We start from the raw sequence: 20437 nt of genomic DNA, 5'->3' as shown, positions 1-20437 counted from the left end.
CTCTCTCTTTTCCTCTCTGTTCCAAATTCAGATCCATGTAAACGTTTTTTTTTTCCCTGTAGTTTCCTTTCATCTTTCTTGTTAATCCTAAATATATATTTTCATGACGATACTAGTTTATCATTTTCCCTTTAGTACGGTTATTAAATTGAAGCAACAAATACTAAAAATAATCATTAAAATGTTAATTCTCCCTCGTTAATGAAGTCCAATCTCCACTTACGTACCGCTTTTCATAATTTTTCCTTTTTTTGTAAAGACAAATCCCCACGAGTGTCTCCAGCTAAGGGATTTCTCAAGGACAATTGCTCATCTTTTTGTACGCTTTGCCAATTCGTAGAAATAATGAATTTGGCACAGATGGCTCGAGCACTGAGAGTGGAGGGCAAAAAGAAGAAGAAGAAAAAAGGGACAAAGCAAAAGGAAGCATGAACAGAAGCAGAACCTGGACTGAATCACAAGCAATCTGCAAGCAGCGCTGGAGACCAGAGACGTCCTGCTCCGTGATTGGCCGGACACTGATCATGTGATCGTGCTTGCCGCTAATTTGTTTCAGCTACCTGCTAACGAGCTGAATTACAGTAAATATACACACCCAGATATGATTACTCTGCTTGAATAACATGCGTCTTGTCAGAGCAGGTAACCAGATTTCAGAGCTAATGCGTTTATCCGGGACGCAACCAGGCCGTGTTGACGTTTCGTTGATTAGGCTTTTTTTCCAGATCTCGCCATCCTCGCTATGCCGTTCTGCTCTCCTGTGAGACGTCGCTACTAAACATGTCTCCAAACATCAGCTCAACATATTTATGATGCAAATTAGTGCATGCCTTCTTCCAGGTTTTTAAAAAGCTTCCAAGACCAGACCAACTTAAGCTTGGACTACATGATGAACTGGTTTAAATCTTAAACCGCTTCCAAATTTAAAATAGAATTGTTTAGAATCTTTAAAGGTTCCTCTGTACTGCTTCTGATGGAACCCTTAGACACCAAGTCCAGCAGTACCTCAGCATAAGCTTAATCCATTCCGAAGGCAAGTTATTTCCCATAGGAAATAATGTAATTGCAGATTTTTAGGTAATATTACTAGGGATGCACCGAAATGAAAATTCTGGGCCGAAAACGAAACCGAAATTTTTGGATGCACTTGGCCGAAAACCGATACCGAAACTGAAAATGGCTTCATTAAAAAACGTTTAAAATATTTTCTTTTTGTTTGTATTAAAAAAATGTTGCATATTGCAACTTTGCTGTCCTCATCTGAAACTTTGAAGTGCTTCCAAACCGCCGACATACTCCATGTTTGATGCGTAATGACAGCGCGAACGAGACGGGAGGATGGGAGAGGCGTGGCGACAATTTCGGCTTTTATTTTCGGCGCTTTCTTACGTTTCGGCCGAAACGGATAATGCTATTTCGCCCGAAAATTTTCGGCGGCCGAAATTTCGGTGCATCCCTAAATATTACCAATATTACCAATTTCCAACACTATAATCATATTTTTTCATATAAAAACAATTAAAACATTTAGAATTTGAATTTGAAAAGACATGTAAATGAAGGACAAGATGAAATAAATAGACATTAAACATCACTTAACCTTAATAAAAAAAAATACATAAACTCACTTCGCTTGGCTTTCCACAGGCAAACAAGTTTTAAAACCTCAGACACATAATGTACACACAACTTAGCCTGCATTCAGTTTGTCTCGGTTTGTTCACTTGTATTGCGAAAATACTTTGTATATCGAGGCAAAATTTCAGTTCTTAAGAAAAAAATACACAAGGCGGGTGTTCGCATGTCGATGTACCACTGTACAATTTTTTTTTTTTTTTTACCAAAAGCATATTAAAATATTACCTGACTTGTTCTAGATGTCATGATGAAATTGATTAGCAATTTACCTTGTACACTGCAAAAATGTTAGCATCTTAGCAAGTGAAATAGTCTTAAATCTAGCCAAACCTACCTAAGATTGAATAAAATCAAATATTAGATTATTAACCTTATTTCTAGTCAAACTTTACTAAAACTGTCTCCATCCACTGGCAGATAATGTTGCTAGTTATTTAGCTAGAACAATTTGCCAGGAATTTATTTCTTAAAAACAGCAAAATTTTCTGTTAATACAACAAATCATTTGTCTCTTGTAGTTTTAATAACATTTGACTAGAACCAAGGTAAATAATCTTATATTTGGTTTGTTGTAAACTGTTTTAAGTGTAACGTATAGATCCGTATGACTATATTGAAGAATACTTGACTTGCTGAGAGGTTATTTTTTGCAGTGTAGGTTCGTTAAGCAGGTCATGAGATAAATAAAGGTTCCAGTAAATGGACTTCTACTTTCTATAGGAACCTGAAAGACGTTTAAATGGTTTCTCCTCTTGATATTTCTTCTTCTGCTCGGCTTCACTACATGATTGTGGGTTCATGTGTTTAACGGGAAGCAGTTCTGTAATGTTTCAGAAGGGATTAAAAAAAGGGAAAGGATCTGTGGTTTGACTTAGATTAGAAATGGATTGGAAAGCTGAGATAAATAAATCCACAGATGGAATCAAATCAAAGCCAAGTGATGGATGAAGAAAATTGAGCAAAGGGATGGATGGATGTAAGGATGAGGCCAGACCGTGCGTAACGCTAGCCAGAGTCCTCTGATTATGTGTTTAACTGTGTGTGTGTGTGTGTGTGTCTGTTCATTCGCAGTGTGTGTGCGCTCACTCGAGGTGACGGTCAGCCAGAGCAGCGTACAGGTGGCCCGAGGCCAAGCGGCCATCTTGCCCTGCACCTTCACCACCAGCGCCGCCCTGAACAACCTCTACATCATCTGGATGGTGACGCCGCTGGCCAACGCCAACCAGCCCGAGCAGGTAACGAACGACGCATCGAGTGCATGAAGGATGTAAAAAATTGTTATATTATGTATCCTATACTATTATAGTTACCAAAACCTTAATAACATTCCGTTTTTCCTTCTGTCAGTTTGGACTTGTCGTCATGTTCCTGGATGTGGCAACATTCAATGTTTTTTTTTTAATTTTGGAATTATTTTTCTTTAGGATTTGGTAGATGGGGAACTCAGTGTAGCGGGGGAAAAACTCACCTCACGGCTTTAGAGACATGCGGACGCTCATGGAGTTTTGAGACCAAACCCTGTGTGATTTTATGTGACTCACAAACTTATATTTGAGTCTTTTGAAGTCATTTTGTTTTATAATTACGGCTGCCAATATTAACGCGTTACCACATAATTAATCTAGAAATGTTAACGCATAAAAATTTTTTTTTAAACACAAATTAATCGTGTGACCAAGTTTGACCCTAATGGCTTCCCATAATTGCAGCGCGGTTACCCGGCTGTGCGTGATAACGACACGTTTAACGCGTATAATAAGACGACTGAGGAAACACTAACAGGTGGTTTATTATTAAAAGCTTCTGGATGGAAACCCGAAGCTGCGTGCTCGAGCGACCTTCAAGGGGAACAATTTTTACCAGAATACGTTAAATGTAAGCTGCAGGAGAGGAGCAAATAAATCTGAGTATTTTAAAATTGTGATTAATTGTGATAAATCACAGACTGTAAATTGACGGCACTATTAATAATAATTTCATTTTGAATCACTGAGGTTATGCGGCATGGTACGTTGGGAGTCACATGACCAATATGAAAGCCTAATTGTATAATGTAAACCCACTGATGCTACACTTTTACCAGACTATAACTTTATGGCTTGAGTTGTGTTGCTCACGTGTGAAAGTCCTGAGCCAGTGAGAAACAGGTGCAGATGATCAGGAGGTGATTAGTACAGTATACTGCTGGTGTTGAGGGGTTGGAACAGACGGGAGGGGAAATGAGGTCGCTGCTGAGGCTGTTACATAAACAACCCGTTTTTAAATTGCATCCTTACAAAGATTTGTTCACGGTTCTTTCATTTAATCTTCATAGCTCTGTGTAACAGATATTATGGACATCATGGACTTCGCCAGAAGAGACAAATAGACGGGTTCAGCCGAGCAGACAGGGATGTAGACGTCTCCAAAGGAAGCTTGTCTGTGATGAACCGAGTCTTATGTTTTGACATTTAGAGAATTCCCAAAGAAACTGTGTTTTAGAGGTGGCGCTATCAACTCTGCTTTTCTCACATTAGTGGCTTTGAGGAGCAGCTCAAAAACCTTCACAAGCCCCTTTATTAGCTGCGCAGGTTCTCCTCCTGGTGACACACACACACATTCACATGTTCCCGATTGGGTTTGAGTCCGCGGCCTTAAAACCCTGAAGAGTGCAAGCATGTTTTTTGCCATTGCTGTGTGCTGTACTTTTATACATGGCCACACACACACACACACACACGCGCGCGCTCACACACGCACACACACACACACACCTCCCTTTGTCTCAATTTAACTTCAAGCACATAACGTTGCGATCTTCTGCACTAATTAACGCAGCTGTTCCTCTGAACACACACACACACACACACACACACACACACACACACATGGCATTTATGAAAAAGCACAGAAATGTAATCAGACCAAATAAAAATCTAATCGTTCCACCGGTCCAGTGATCACATCTCATCTCATACATTTCCTGAGCTTTCGTTAGTTTTTTCATTTCTTTTTTTCCCTACAGTTTGAATAATCTGCTCCAACAATGTGTTTATTCTCCGAGGCTGCGCCAGGTTTCTCAGTATTTAATCCCACCAACATCCTTGTGGCCTTCAGGCTCTGTTTAAACACACACACACACACACACACACACACACACACTCTCTCTCTCTCTCTCTCTCTGAAATGAGATTTTTATCTGACGCTTCTGATCTAAATTGGAAGTGCAAAACTCTCAGAGCAGCATCTCAGTTGTGTTTAGGTTCAACTTCCAGAACCAAAAGGTATGATAGATAGATAGATAGATAGATAGATAGATAGATAGATTCTCAACATAAAAGAATAACGTTCTATATAACGTATATATAAGAATAAAATTCTAATCAGGTTAGTTTAATTAAAGAGTCCTCGTCTGCGCTGAAATAAACTGCAGAAGGTTGATGCCTGAGCTTGTGGAAGCTCCACATTACTCCGCCCAGACGGCACTATAATTACCTAAACATCTTCATTACTGTCCCCGAGGGGGGCTCGACTCGACGCGACTCGGCGGAGACAGAGACGTCCGCGGGCTTTTGGCTCACTCGCTGTCGCTAACGAGTGCTTCTTCTTAACGATGAAGCAAAACTAATTAGCGCGGGCGGAGATCAGTTGCTCAGCACTCCTGGCATGGCTGTTCTGGAACAGATCAGGATCCACTCAGGACCAGCACAGAATCAGCACAGAATCAGCTCAGGACCAGCACAGAATCAGCACAGGATCAGCTCAGGATCAGCACAGAATCAGCACAGAAGGATCAGCACAGAATCAGCACAGAATCAGCTCAGGATCAGCTCAGGATCAGCACAGAATCAGCACAGAAGGATCAGCACAGAAGGATCAGCACAGAATCAGCACAGAATCAGCACAAAATCAGCTCAGGATCAGCACAGGATCAGCACAGAATCAGCTCAGGATCAGCACAGAATCAGCTCAGAATCAGCACAGAATCAGCACAGGATAATTTAATATTCGTCTCAGGACCAAAAAAGGATCAGCTCAGGTCATCACCAGCAGAGGATAATTTAATAATTAGCTAAGGATCATCTCAGGATGAGCACAACATGAGCACAAATGGATGACTTTGACCTTTTGATCTCTCCGATGGTGTTTTACTCTACTAACAGACACTTTCATCTGTGCTACAATTTTATTATTTCTATATTACATTCCAGTCATGTGCCGTTGTACACGGGGCCAGAAAATACAATGCAGTGTGGTTGAATGTGTATGAATAATTAAGTAAATTCATAAAAGGAAAATATTAAAATTATATTAAAAATATGTTTTTTTAAAGGGGTCATACAGGCCTACATGCACTATTTTAAGCTGTTTGGACTGAACCGTGTGTTAGGAGAGTGCGTACACAACCACTCTACGATGATAAAGAGCCGCCAGTGGTTTTTTTTTTTCATTTATTGCAATAACATCCCCCTTCTGAAATCAGGCCAATCACAAATGCCTGTCGATGTGACGCCACACCACAAGAGGCCGCTCCTACACTAGTTGATTGACACTGGTGTTTTAGCAAAGACCCGCCCCGAGTGAGAAGAAGCTGTCGGCCATTGTTTTTCGCCGCTGGAGCAAAATGTTGCCTAAGCGAGTGTTGTGTACAGTTGTTGGGTGTAATAGCGAACACAGCAGTCGTCATTCACTACCTAGGGTTAGTGACCTAGGGTACCTACCTAGGGTTAGGTATCTGAGCCGCTGAGGACGCAGTGGCTGAATTTAGTTTTTATAGCTAACGTCCCCGCCGATTTACCTAAATGCGTTCATGTTTGCGATAATCATTTTTCACCAGACTGCTTTATAAACGCGGGTCAATATAAAGCAGGTTTTACTAGGAAGCTGCTCCTAAAAAATGGATCTGTACTAATGCTTCGTGTTCCTGCTTCATCTTCACCAGGCTCAGTGCGTAATTTATTTTTCTATGAATCTTTGCAGATCGCCTTTTCTAATAATCACGATGAATGCGGAGTGTAAGTTAACTTATACTCTCATAGAACATGGTTATGGCTTCTTCTCTGTGTACATCCGTCTCTAAATAATCCCTAATCGGCCGTTTATAATAAACAATGCATTAAGGTGATTGTCTAGTTGCAAACTGTGTACGTAGTGGGAAAACTATATTATGCTTACCTTTGTTACGTTAGATGGTTTATAACGATGTCTGTCGAAGATTAAGAAGTCATGTAAACACATCAGTAAACACATCATACGTGTTGTCTATACCCCACGTGTGTTGTGAAGACACGCCCCACAGAACGGGGGGGGGGGGGGGGGGGCTCAGCAGAGGTCATGAGCATTTAAATTAGCATGTACTGAAACGGGTTGCTGAGAACAGAGCTAGTTTTTACCAGGTAAAAGTAGTGTTTTTTTACACAATCCTTTTGAATTTTTAATTAACGTATAATACAAACTTTTCATTAGGACCCTAAAGATCATATTAACATTTAATAAAAAATGGGATGTGTAGGACCTTTAATATAAATTAAGAATTTTAATCGTAAAAAATAATCATATTCATTAAAAGACTTTCCCTAATATTTGTAAACAAATATGTGAGTGAGTGAGTGAGTGAGTGTGAGTGTAAGTGAGTGTGAGCGAGTCAGTGCTTGTTAATTAATTAATTTATTTATTTAAACCTGGACTGTACAAAACATGTTGTAAATAACTTGATCTTGCATGGTTTTAATTACCGTAATTTCCGGACTATAACCCGCACCTGGCTATAAGCCGCATGTGCCCACATTGAAACATGGGATATTTACAAAGAAAGACGGTACACAAAAAGAGTTTTCAATGTTTTAATAACATAACTTAGCTTTTCTCTTTTTTTCGACTTTTTACATTGCTCCAGTTCTTCCCGCTGCCGTTTCCAGCGTCTCACCATCGACTCATCTATGCGAAATTTACGTGCTGCAGCTCTGTTTTCTTCTTTATCGGCCAGCTCGATTACTTTTAACTTGAAAGCTGCTTCATATGCTTTTCTTTTTGCATTTTACATGATGAGGGTAGGCTTATGCTAATTTTATTCATGTACAAAGCGCGCGAAGTTACCGTACGTTAAATTTCTTCTTCTATGGTGTTTATTAGTGGTTGTGACTTGCGTCTTCCTCGACATCACATGTCTCACTCTTACCTTTTCTGCTCGAGCGCCCCTGGCGGCCGTTAGAAAAAATGCATACATTAGCCGCATTTCTGCATAAGCCGCAGGGTTGAAATTGTGTAACAAAAGTCGCGGCTTATAGTCCGGAAAGTACGGTAGTAGATTTTTAAATTTTACATTTTATTTATTTATTTATTTATTTATTTATTTGACTTTTGCTTGTCTGTTTGCTCAGACTGAAACTGAACCACCGAGAATCTCTCACTCACTCACTCATGGTCTATACCACTTTATCCTGTATTCAGGGTCGTGGGGGCGGAGCCTATCCCAGGAGGCTTAGGGCACGAGGCGGGGTACACCCTGGACAGAGTGCCAATCCATCTCAGGGCACACACACACACACACACACACACACTACTGGTATTTTAAGAACGCCACTTAGCCTAACCTCCATGTCTTTGGACTGTGGGAGGAAACCGGGGAGAACCCAGAGGAAACCCAACAAGCACGAGGAGAACATGTAAACTCCATGTACACAGAGACGGGAATCGAACCCAGACCCTAGAGGTGCAAGGCGACAGTGCTGACGGAGAACTAAAACAAAAACACAAAAAATTTTTAAATAGAAAATAGTTTAATTAATAAAGTATGTTAAAAGTTAAGAAAACATAAAGTTTGTCTAAAAAATTCTTACAAACGTTTTTTGCGAGATTTTAACTATTTATATTAAAATAAAGAAATAAATAACTTTTGTTTTTGACCCAGTAATGTGTTAAACATAATAAGTAAAAATTTATTCAAATGTTTATTTGTTTGTTTGTTTGTTTGTCTGTAGTTATTGTTCCATGTGCTCAGATGAACTCTGTAAATCGAACACTTCAGTAAACAGTAAAAACTGAACTCTTTAAACAAGTGGACAATTTTAACATAAAGGAATATTTAACTTAAAATTTATAAATCTAATTTTGTCGAATGCAGTCGGACCTGATTCTCCGGTGTGTGAGTCTGGGGCGGAATATGAAGCTCACAGCAGCGTCACACACACACACACACACACACACACACACACACACACACACAGACAGAGGAGGTGGTTCATTTTTCGTAATGCACTTGTATGCAGTATCAGTGCAGGGATACGAGTTAAACATCTCGCTAAGACGAACCGCAGTGTGTGTGTGTGTGTGTGTGTGTGTGTGTGTGTGTGTGCCTTTTGTTCATCTTGTTCATACTTTCTTTCTTTCTTTTCTCTCTCTCTCTCTCTCTCTCTCTCTTACACACACACACACACACACACACACCACAGCTGAAGTGCTGCTTATTCATCTGTGTAAAAAGGGACAAAAGCCCAGCGCTCTGAGAGAATAAAAACAGGCACCACAACTCATTAACAGTGTGTGTGTGTGTGTGTGTGTGACTATAATTTTGGATCCACTGAACGTTGAAACCGTGACACCACAATTTACAAGCACTTAAACATCATCACTGTGTGTGTGTGTGTGTGTGTGTGTAGTACCATAGTACTGAAATTTGCATATATTTAAAAAGCAGTGACTGTGTGTGTGTGTGTGTGTGTGAGAGAGAGAGCGTGTGTGTGTGTGTGAGAGAGTGTGTGTGTGAGAGAGAGAGAGAGAGAGTGTGTGTTTCTAACATCTTTTGAAGAGTCTTCTTAACATTAATTTTTTTCAACCCACCCTCTCCTCTGTCCCTGTGTGTGTGTGTGTCTGTCACACTCACACACTGAAGGTTCACACACTTTGATGTGTTTTTCTTTTTCTTTTTTTTTCTTTTTTTTAGCACAAAGCCATTTCACTGCAGCTGCACTGATCCGAATCATGATGTGTGTGTGTGTGTGTGTGTGTGTCATGATGTTACAGGAAAATAATCATCAACACTGAGTTGTGTTAAAGCGGAGTCACGGTTATCATCCTGAACTCGATTATTTAAGTGAGTGAATCGTTGCCATAGAAACGGTCTCGTATCTGAGCGAGTGCACGAGTATAAACTCTGACCAATCACAGCCCGGCGTTCGGCAGCGCGCGGGTTTAAAGACGCGAGTGAGGGATTTGTAGCAGGACGCTTCAGTGAACTGTGTTGGGTTTAACACACACACTCACATTCACACACACACACACACACACACACACACACACACACACACACACACACACACTCACACACACACACACACACACACACACAGCGTTTAGGCTCCAGCCTCTCACCTTGTTTATGTGTTTGTTTGTTGTTTTTGGTGATTCAATTCTTATTTCTTATACAGTATGCACAAATTAATGCATAATTAAAGCATGTTTCTGTAGGTTTAGGTCTATTAAAAACAACAGAAAGATCATTTAGTAGATAATAATAATAAAAAAAATCTGTGTTTATTTTAATCACATTAAACCTCAGCGCTTTAATATAGAACTAAATTAAAATAAATCTAATTAAATCTAATCAAAGCAAATTAAACCAAACTTAAACAAATTGAATCAAGTGGAATCAAATTAAATAAAAAACTTAATTAAATTAAACCAGAACAAAGAAATTGTACCAATATACTCATCTAAATAATATATAACAGTTCTAAATAGATATAACTTAATCAAAATGAATCAATTAAAATCTAATTGAATCAAATTTAATTAAACTTAAACAAATCGAAAAGTAAAATCGAGTTTAATCTAATTAAATCAAATTGTGTTAAATTAAAATTAATCATGTGACCCCCCCCTAAAGGTTTCTACTAGATTAGCAAACTTTGCATATTTTTTTTTTTACCAACACCATAATGAACCGATACACTCTCACATGGTCAGGCTGATATTTAGCACAACAGCATGACTTTAAGTGTGATATCGCTTTTATACAACAATTCCACAAACTAACTGCCCGCGACTGGCGGAGCTGCTGACCGACAATGAGTGTATTTGGCGGGAAAATGTAGCTTTAAACTCTTAGCGGTACTCTGTAGCCAAAAGACAGTCCTGAGAAACTCACCAGATTTACTTCTTATTTCCACTTATTCCACTTTAGAGTATCAGCTCCGTTAACTTCTGAGTTCTGGGTTCGAATCCTAAATAGCGTTAAATGTAAAGCTGGTGCACTATGTAGACTGTAATCGCTTGTTCCAACACTAAGTATTGCACTTGATCAGGGGTTGGAGAGGGATTTGGGATTCAGCCTTGTCTTAGAAGCGAGTCAGCTTTGTAGCTAAGCGTTAGCCGTAAACAGAACGACACGGACGGTTCAGAGGCGATTCAGAAGGACTTAGAAGTGATTAGTGCAGAGACGGCGTGTTGTTTAAGACGCCATAACGTTATCAGATGTGTGTTCTTACTGAAAGTGCTTCTGTGACTGGGTGTGAATGTGGGTTTAGTCAGACAGCTGCTCTCTCCTCAGTACTGCGGACCGTACAGACCTACAGTACTCTCACTAACAGTTAGTGTCATTAACCACTGGACAACACCTGGGACACGCCCACTCATACACAGAGTCACACCTCACAGTGCTGTTACTGTCTGTTATTATCACCGCTTGTGGAATAACGCCTCTCGTCCAATCAGATTGCTCGGTCTGAACTAACTGTTGTGGAATACTTAATAATGAACTAATCATTAATAAATAATAATCATGCAGTTTATTCAAGACAATTTAATGCAAAAATAATATTGGTGTGTTTAAACAATAATGCTGTCTAAATGACAAAAAAAAAGAGAAATTGTGCACTGGCTGAACTACAACTGCAAGTGCTCCATCTTGTGGTGTAACAGGTAATAGACACGTGAGCTATGCAACATAGACATTATGGTTATTGTAATATGTAATTCTCTCTCTCTGTCTTCAGGTGATTATTTATCAGAGCGGTCAGGTTTTCAGCCTCGCTAACCGGATGAACAACCGTGTGGGTTTCGTGGCCACGATGCCGAGCACCAGTGCCTCCATCTTCATCAACAACACGCAGCTGGCGGACACGGGGACGTACCAGTGCCTCGTCAACAACCTGCCCGACCGCGGGGGACGCAACATCGGCGTCATCGGCCTCACCGTGCTCGGTACGCTGTTAACACGCTCCGAACGTACAGTAGCTCACACATGGCGGTTCCATCGGCGTGAAATCAAGGGAATGTTCTCGTCCTTCATTACGGGAATGACACGACAATAATCCGAACTTTTAGGAGAAGATTTACAAACAAATAGGCACAGAGATAAAACATGCAGAAATAAATAATAATAAAACCACAACTTCAGTGTCATTTCCGTCATCGCGCTCAGTAACCGGAATGAGGTGACACTTTTATGACAACTTTTAAAAGTTTCTTAAAAGTTAGACTTTAAGGAAACTATTTTTTAACTCTAGCTCGCGCAGTTTAATACACAAACAACGCGGACGAGTCGCAGACATAAATAATCAAACCGCAACTATTGTGTCAGTCGTGTCACCGTCCTCGATAACGGGAATGACAGAAAACGTTTGCGCTTTCAGGACCGTTTAAAAAAAGTTTCTTAACGGTATAAGAGCAAAGAACAACATTAAGTTCTAACATGCACATTTTTTACACATAATTGCAGAAAATGAAATGTTATGGTCACTGTTTAGCAGAACAACAACAACAACAACAACGCTGCAATAACAGACCTGCAATTTTGATGTCATTTCTGTCGCCATATTGTAAACATGAATAGAATGACAGAACAGACCAAAAACAATTACAGTTTTAATCCAATTAACTGAAATAACGAGAAGGTTTTTCAGTCGTTTCGAAAGGAAAGATCTGAAACAAGAACTTAATACACAAATAAGAACTGAGGTAAAATAAAAAAAATCCAGATTTTCAGTTTCAGTGTCATCGGCGTCACCGCACGTTTTAATGTAACTTGTGCAATGTGCAACACACTTTCACTGTTTCCTTGCAAATAAAAATTCTCTATGTTTTGGTTTGGTGTTATCGGCGTCCCTGCGCTCAACTACAGTAAGGTTTGAGACAAACTAGTGCACTTCTAAAAATAAATAAATAAATGAATAAATACATTTTTGCAAAACGGAGAGTGTGTGTCGTGTGGCAGCAGGTCATGTCCGTGTCCTCAGTCAAAAATGAACGGCTTAGAACCATGGACGGGGTGTGATGAAGTCCACAGCCACTGTCCACATATCCCCCCCCCCCCCCCTCCTTGGGAGAGAAGAGTGGTGTTATACTGCCATCTACTGGCCACCTTTATCTCCCTCTGTCTCCTCCTCTAATGTACTAATCGCACGGGATCAGTGTTACCTGGGGACCTCGTGTGATTTAAGAAATGAGCCTCTCACACCTGAGTTTGGTGTGACGCATTCGCACCGGATAAATAACGCCTGAGATTTTACTGACTGATATACAGTATATCACAAAGTGTGTGTCACTTATAGAGTGAGGATGTGTGTGTGTGTGTATGCAGACTGTCTGTGAGGCAGAGAGAGAATCTATAGATGTTCAGTTAGAGGGATAAAAAAAAAAAAAAAAAAAAAATATATATATATATATATATATATATATAGTTATTGTGTCATTTATATTTCCTTATATATTGTTTGGAAATATAAATGACAAAATAATATTGTATTATAATGACACAATAATATTATATATTGTTCTGTCTCTCTTTAAATGGATGTTGTCTTTCTTTCTCTCTCTCTCTCTCTCTCTCTCTTTCTCTCCAGTCCCCCCAGCTCTGCCCGTATGTCGGGTCCAGGGGTCTCTGGATGTCGGTAGTGACGTCACACTGCTCTGTGGTTCTGAGGAGGGAATTCCGACACCGACATACTCCTGGGAGAAACTCGACTCCATGCCCAAACTCCCTCTCGGTGCCATGCAAGGTGTGTGTGTGTGAGTGTGTGTGAGTGTGTGTTAGAGAGAGAGAGAGAGAGAGAGAGAGCATGTGAAATGTCTTGACTGTTGCTGTATCACCATCTAGTGGTCAGAGACAGACTTGCAGTTTAACTCAGCTCAGAATGTCAGCCCTTTTATAACCTCTCTCTCTCCCTCTTTATGTCTCTCTCTCCCTCTCTCTCTCTCCCTCTCTCTCGGTCTCTCTCTCCCTCTCTCTCGGTTTCTCCGTCTGTCTCTCTCCGTCTGTCTCTCTCCGTCTCTCTCTCCCTCTCTCTCTCCGTCTGTCTCTCTCTCCCTCTCTATCTCTCTCTCTCTCTCTCTCCGTCTGTCTCTCTCTCTCTCCCTCTCTCTCTCTCTCTCTCTCTCTCTATGTCTCTCTCTCTCCCTCTTTCTGTCTCTCTCTCCCTCTCTATGTCTCTCTCTCTCCCTCTTTCTGTCTCTCTCTCCCTCTCTATGTCTCTCTCTCTCTGTCTGTCTCTGTCTCTCTCTCCCTCTCTCTCTCTCTCTCTCTCTCTCTCTCCGGTTCAGAAGAGCTCTCTTGGCATACATAATAATAAAAAGGTTACACTGTTGCCAAAGCAATTATAAAACATTGATTACATTAAAAATAACATCAATCTGAATTTATAAACATATATAGAGATTATAAACCTATTAAATATGAAAGAATAACATAGTAGGTAAACAATAAAAACAAAACAACAAAAAACATCAATATGAATAAAAACAACTATTCTCTCTCTCTCTCTCTCTCTCTCTCTCATTCTCTCATTCTCTCCTTCTTTACGCCCACGCAGCTCAAATTGTTTAAAATTAAATTATTTTTCTTGTTGCTTTTTTGTTTACGTCTCATTTTGTCATTAATCCTACATACAGTAATATAATATATTTATTAAACTATTAAACTGCAGTGCACAAGGCACAGACCTACATTACAGCTTTGTGTTTATGTCAAGTTGTATTTTATTATGTATTTTTATATTATTATATGTATATGATTTTTTTCAAAAATAGATTATATTTTGTGCTGAGCCGCGCTGCAATCTACATAAATTTACATAATTTTTGGCTTTCATGCTCCAAAGAAAAAAGCAAACTGTATTTGTGCTTTTTGTTTATGTTTATTTTTATTTTTCCACTTTCATCTTTGGTCCAAACTGAAATATATATAAAGTAAAGATAAAGGGGAAGAAAATGCAAATTAGTAAGTAAAATCAGTCAATTAGTCAATCAATAGGATATTCATATTATTTTCTGCTTAGGTTATTTATTTATTTATGTATTAGAATATCTCAGCAGCTCTGCTATAGCATCAGTGCTTATTATTATTATTAATAATAATAATCATAATAGTAATAATAATACATATTTCATGATTACATTAAGATTTAAGATTCAAAAAACTTTATTAATCCAAGTGGAAAATTGCTTAATTAATAGATTAATTATTACAATAATACAAACACCCTGTTCCTGGACCAGGTGCTAAACATCCTGTCGTCTCCTTATTGTCACTGCAGCTGAATTAAGATCAGTTTATTAAGTAAGACAAGTTATTACCAGAAGACGCGTGTGAGTGTGTGTAATGATGATGATGAGGATGATGATGGTGATGATGATGTCATCCTCAGATCAGATGCAGGGCACGGTGAGTCTGAAGAACATCAGCGTGGGGACGTCCGGTGTATACCAGTGTACCGCCTCCAACGCCATCGGCACCAGCACGTGCCAACTCAACCTGCAGGTGGTGACACGTGAGTCACGTCCTGTCCGTTTTGTCACGTACCCAGCATCGTTTTTTACATTTTCACAGAAACACCAACATCCTGGATCTGAAACTGAAATCATCTCCATCTGTTATTGTTTTCTTTCAAAACCTTCGGAGCTTTATTACTTTTTAAAATGATCTAAAAGCAGGAAGCATAAAAACACACACAATGCATATCTAAAAAACTAAACAAAAGACAAAGCAGAAGATTTTTTTTTATTCACTTAAACTGGCAAATATAAGAAATACAACAGTATGTATTCATGTCATTTAAAAATATATATATTTTTTACTTGTCAATCTCAATATTTTTAAAATATTTGTTTATTTTTTGGTCTCTGTGCAGCTCAGCCCCAAAGCGTTGGTCTCATCGCCGGAACCGTCGTCTCCGGCGTCCTCGCGGCGGTGATTTTCGCCCTGCTGGTGATCGTCACGCTTTTCTATTGGAGGAACAAAAACCGCTATGAAGAGGACGACATTCCTAACGAAATCAGGTGAGAGTCGGCGCTTTGCTCTCCTTCTTGATCTTGAACTTTTATACGAGATGGTATGAAAAAGTTGAGAGAATAGTTTTGTAACACGCCAACATATGGCAGCACAAGGCTGCACACAGTCACAGGGAGCACCGACCTTCATAAGTCAGTGTGCCAAAAGACATTGTCCTCTGGACACCCGGAGATGTGCAACTGGTGCTATTCATTACCATGTCTGCTATTTCATCATGGACAGCAAGTTAGAACAAAGAGTGAATGTGAAACTCTGCTTAAAACTGGAAAAAATCTGCCACAGAGACGTTAGAAACTCGTTTCGGCAAGTTTACACCGATGCTGCAACAAGTCGCCCAACATTCGATAGTATCTGGATGCCTCAAGAAGACAATGCATCCTGTCTCCAAGCTCTCCTCACATGTGAGTCTCTCGCTGGAAACTACATGGTCTGACTTCCACACCCATGAAATCACATGTAAGGTGACCCGGTTTGACTTCCATGACGAGCGGCAGGACTGTATTACTGATTTTCAGGGGCAGCTCTTTCACTGTCTGGTCCATATTTTGTGGGCGTGGCTAAATGTAAATTAAATGTGAGTTTAAAGAACCATCACAAAATCTTGGTATAAGACTTCAGTTTGGTTTGGCTAACGATATCTTCCCACACATTTAGTCTCTGATGCTGCGTCATAGCTTTACTTTTGAACACAAAAAAAAAAACTTAATCGTTTCGTACTGCAGTGTAATTCCCATCTCATTCTCGATCTTTTTAAATCCTTTTATAATCTGAGACTATAGCGGGTCTCGCCGTGCGCCGGCGTCTTTGCTGGTAAACAGGGCAATAAAATACAGATTGATTTTCTTATGAAACATTAATACTGTTCACTGAACCACTTATTGATTTGTTGACGCACGTAGCAGCTTAAACCAATAGTATATTTATCATGAATAAAATAAAAGTTAAATTTTTTTGTTTGTTTGTTTTTTAGAGAAGACGATCTTCCCCCGAAGAGATCGTCGTCGGTGAAGGCGTTCCAGGCTGACGCCTCGTCCTCGGAGAACGATACGCTCACCTCCACCAACACCTACAACAGCCGCTACTGGCACAACGCCAAAGCCAGCTACGACGCTAACTCCTTCACTCGTTACGACGGCCAAAGCTTCACAACCGGGGGTGGGACTGGTGCCGGAGGGGGTGGAGCCTATGCAAATGGCGGTAACACTCTGCCGGCTCCCAAAACTCTGGTGGTCACTGCCAATTCTGCGCCCGTTGTCACACGCAGCAACGGTACGCTGAGTCAGCGAGCTCCGCCGGCCACGCCCCCGCCTACAACGGGCTCCGCCCTCACACACGTGCCGAGCCGCACGCACTCGTACGCCGTGAGCCAGGCGGCGCTGGAGCGCATGGGCGCCGTACCCGTCATGGTTCCCGCTCAGAGCCGGGCGGGTTCTCTCGTCTAACGCCAACGCAAGATGGACAAACTGAATTTTTACAATTCTTTATACAAACAATCCCATCTCTCTCTTTTTTTCCCACTAATGAACTACTGATTTTACAGCGTGAGTTTCTTTTTACATTAGCCAATTTGCAATAATAATAATAATAAATAATTGGAAATGTTTTGGAAAACTCTCGGAAATGTTTCCTCGATTAAGTGATCTTCTCAACAACATGCACGTGCGTTTTGACTGCACGATTACGTCAACTTTCAGCGATTTGATTTGTCATTTTTAAAATGTTTCAGCTTAGCGACGACTACGTCCTCTTGACTCGAGCCACATTTTCAGATTTTAAAGCAATAGGTATTCAAATTTTACCATAAAAACACCTACAATTTTAATAGCATTTATTTCTTAGCAATATAAACAAAATAATGTTCCAAAAAAATTAATATGTACAGCTGGGAATGTAAATAAGAGATGGGAAGAAACAACTGGGATTTCAATCGTATGACCTTTTGATTTGAGTTGATGTTGATTTACAATGAGTTTGAATAAAACTGTTTTTATTTTTGTTTTTGTTTCTTTGTTGTTTTTTTGGACAATAAGTTGTGACAAAATACAAAAAGCATTCAGGCAAATTTGGTCTAGTTAGAGAAATCAGAATTTAAATACTAGCATTAGCTTGGGCGTAGATAAGGTTAGCATGAGATGCACGGCTGGAAATCGGACATTTTGAAAATTAAAATAACCGAAAACAAATTTTTTAAGTGGTAAATGACAGCAGCCTCCTTGTACACATGCTGTTGTTGTCATTGTTTTTTTTTTTTTTTCTTTTTTGTAGATAATTTGGGTTATTTTGAGGAAAAAAGCATCAGATTTTCACATTTGAGTTTAAAGTATGGATAACTTAGTAATCCTGAGTAAAGCAAAAAATTTATTAAAACCTTAGCATTAAAAATCTCTCTTAGCAAGACTTTTTAACAACAACAAACTAAATATGAGGGTGTTCGAGTCAAACTGGGATTTCTGATGTAAAAGCATTTGACATTTACAGAAGACTTTAAGCGCAGTACGGTGATGAGACTCTTAGGCAATAAAAGATTTGAACAGTGCAAACGTTTTAAAGAAGGCCTTATGTCCTTAAATGATGATCTCAGCCGAGGTAACTCGGAGCCGACCGGGAAGAGACGCGGCTGCACTTTAACTCGGCTGGGAGTTACTGTATCGCCACGTCCCCTGTAACGTCCTGACCTCGCTCCAAGCCATTCCCACATGATTAGGTTCTTGGAGGAGTTCCTGGGAGGCTGGCGTTTCAGACATGAATCAGACAGGTAGTCCTCTAGGGGATTATATAGAGAAATAAAGAGAGTTTTAACTCTCAGAACTGTGTTCTGTTATTCTGCACAATCAAAAGTCCTGGTTTGACTTGGATAAAAAGACATGCATGATGTATTGGTGACATCTTATAGTCCAGAAAATGTGCTCTTACTATTATTATTATTATTATTATTATTTTAAATTCTTTCATTTGATTTAAGCAGCTTTCTTGTTGGATTTTTTTCTTTTGGTTCTTTTTTTTAAGGAAGGGTGGGGGTTGTGGCTGGGGGGGGGGGGGGGGGGGGGTTATTCCCCAATTTTGAACCCAATTCAAAAATCAAGGGTTAAATTGAAGGGAAGAAGTCTTTTTAATTATGGAAACAATTATAGACACTAAAAATGTGATAGTTATGAAAGGTTCCTCTCTCATAATCGCCTCTATAAAATTACAAAAAAAACACAAATCTGTCTTTGCACTGCAGTCTTATTTTCCTCACATTCTTGATCCGTCTTAATCCGTCTTCTTTTTTTAATTCGAGTCTTATTGAGCGCCGAGCCTCTAATTCGAAGCTACTGATAAGCCTAGCCGTAGCCTACCTCTAAAATAACTTTCAATGAAATAGTGTTCGCTTAGATCCTTTTAATAATCACTTTCCCTCCCTTCTTTGTGACATGAAGGAAAATGAGAATATAGCAAAGTGTCAATAACAATCAACTAATGAGAGCGTTAACGAAAAGAAATCCCAGCGCGGTGTTAGGTGCTACATCGAGGTGTGTGAGAGAGCGAGAGCGAGTGTGTGTGTGTATGTGTGTGTGTGTGTGAGAGAGAGAGAGACTCTACACTGATTCTACTGTAAGAAATGAAAACCATTAACATTTACTGATGATTTTTTTATTGTTTGGTTGCTTTCTTTCTTTCTTTTTTACTGTAAATATTGTAAGTACTTGTAGTATGGAATAGAAATTAAAACACTTTTGCCTAATACATGTGTGTGTGTTTAAGTGTGTATGTGTGTGTGTGTGTGTTAGAGAGAGAGATTCTGTGAGTGCTTTCAGAAAACCAGTCCGAGTAACAAACCAGAACAATAAGAATTTATTTTCTTTTACTTTTTTTTTTTAGATTATTATGATTGATGATGTTATATTTTTTATATATGTATATTATTATTATTATTATTATTATTATTTAAAATTACTTGTCATATCAGCCAGCATTCATTACACTCAATCCCTGATTGTTTTGTCAATGATTTTTTTTATAGCTTTTTATTTCAAAACATCTTTCCAATGCATAAAATAGCATTTTATTAGCATTCTAACTGATTGCCTATGTAAATGCATCAGATTTTATAAGGATATTATTTATTTTTTGAAAATGTTTTATAGTTTTTAAGTTATTTAAAAAAAAAAAGATTTCACCGTCCAGACTTTAGGTTTCACTCCTAAACGCTCGACAGAGTCAAGCTTCTCAATTAAACGTGAGGTTTACAGAACAGAAGGTACGATCTGATTTAAGGGTCACAGATCAACATGCTTTTAGCGCTAACTTCCATAAGTTATAGCAAGGTTTGTGTACGACGAGTCCCCAAAAAACATTTTCTTGTGAATATTTAAAAATGATATTTATTTTATTTATAATACAATATTTGCAAATGCAAAGAAACATTTCGATTCATGTGCAATAATACAGTATACTAACTAGCGAACCAGCATCGAACAAACTAGTCAACATGCTAACGATCATAAACTAACATGCTCCTTGCCACTTTGCAAATAACATTAAACAAACAGAAAG

General features: G+C 39.2%; 1 protein-coding gene across 1 annotated transcript in view; it reads left to right on the top strand.

The window, feature by feature from the left end:
• Positions 1-17483, top strand: part of igsf11 (immunoglobulin superfamily member 11) — a 78941-nt gene extending 61458 nt beyond the window's left edge. Inside the window, exons 2-7 of the mRNA XM_053506805.1 lie at positions 2710-2873; positions 11610-11817; positions 13458-13613; positions 15258-15380; positions 15741-15888; positions 16872-17483. Of these exons, the coding sequence (XP_053362780.1) occupies positions 2710-2873; positions 11610-11817; positions 13458-13613; positions 15258-15380; positions 15741-15888; positions 16872-17343 (1271 nt within the window). The 3' untranslated portion in view covers positions 17344-17483. The remainder of the gene's footprint in view (positions 1-2709; positions 2874-11609; positions 11818-13457; positions 13614-15257; positions 15381-15740; positions 15889-16871) is intronic.
• Positions 17484-20437: the final 2954 nt, after the last annotated feature.

The sequence above is a fragment of the Clarias gariepinus genome, chromosome 11, assembly GCF_024256425.1.
Source record: "Clarias gariepinus isolate MV-2021 ecotype Netherlands chromosome 11, CGAR_prim_01v2, whole genome shotgun sequence".
Lineage (NCBI taxonomy): Eukaryota > Metazoa > Chordata > Actinopteri > Siluriformes > Clariidae > Clarias > Clarias gariepinus.
This window is presented reverse-complemented; position numbering and strand designations above follow the sequence as displayed.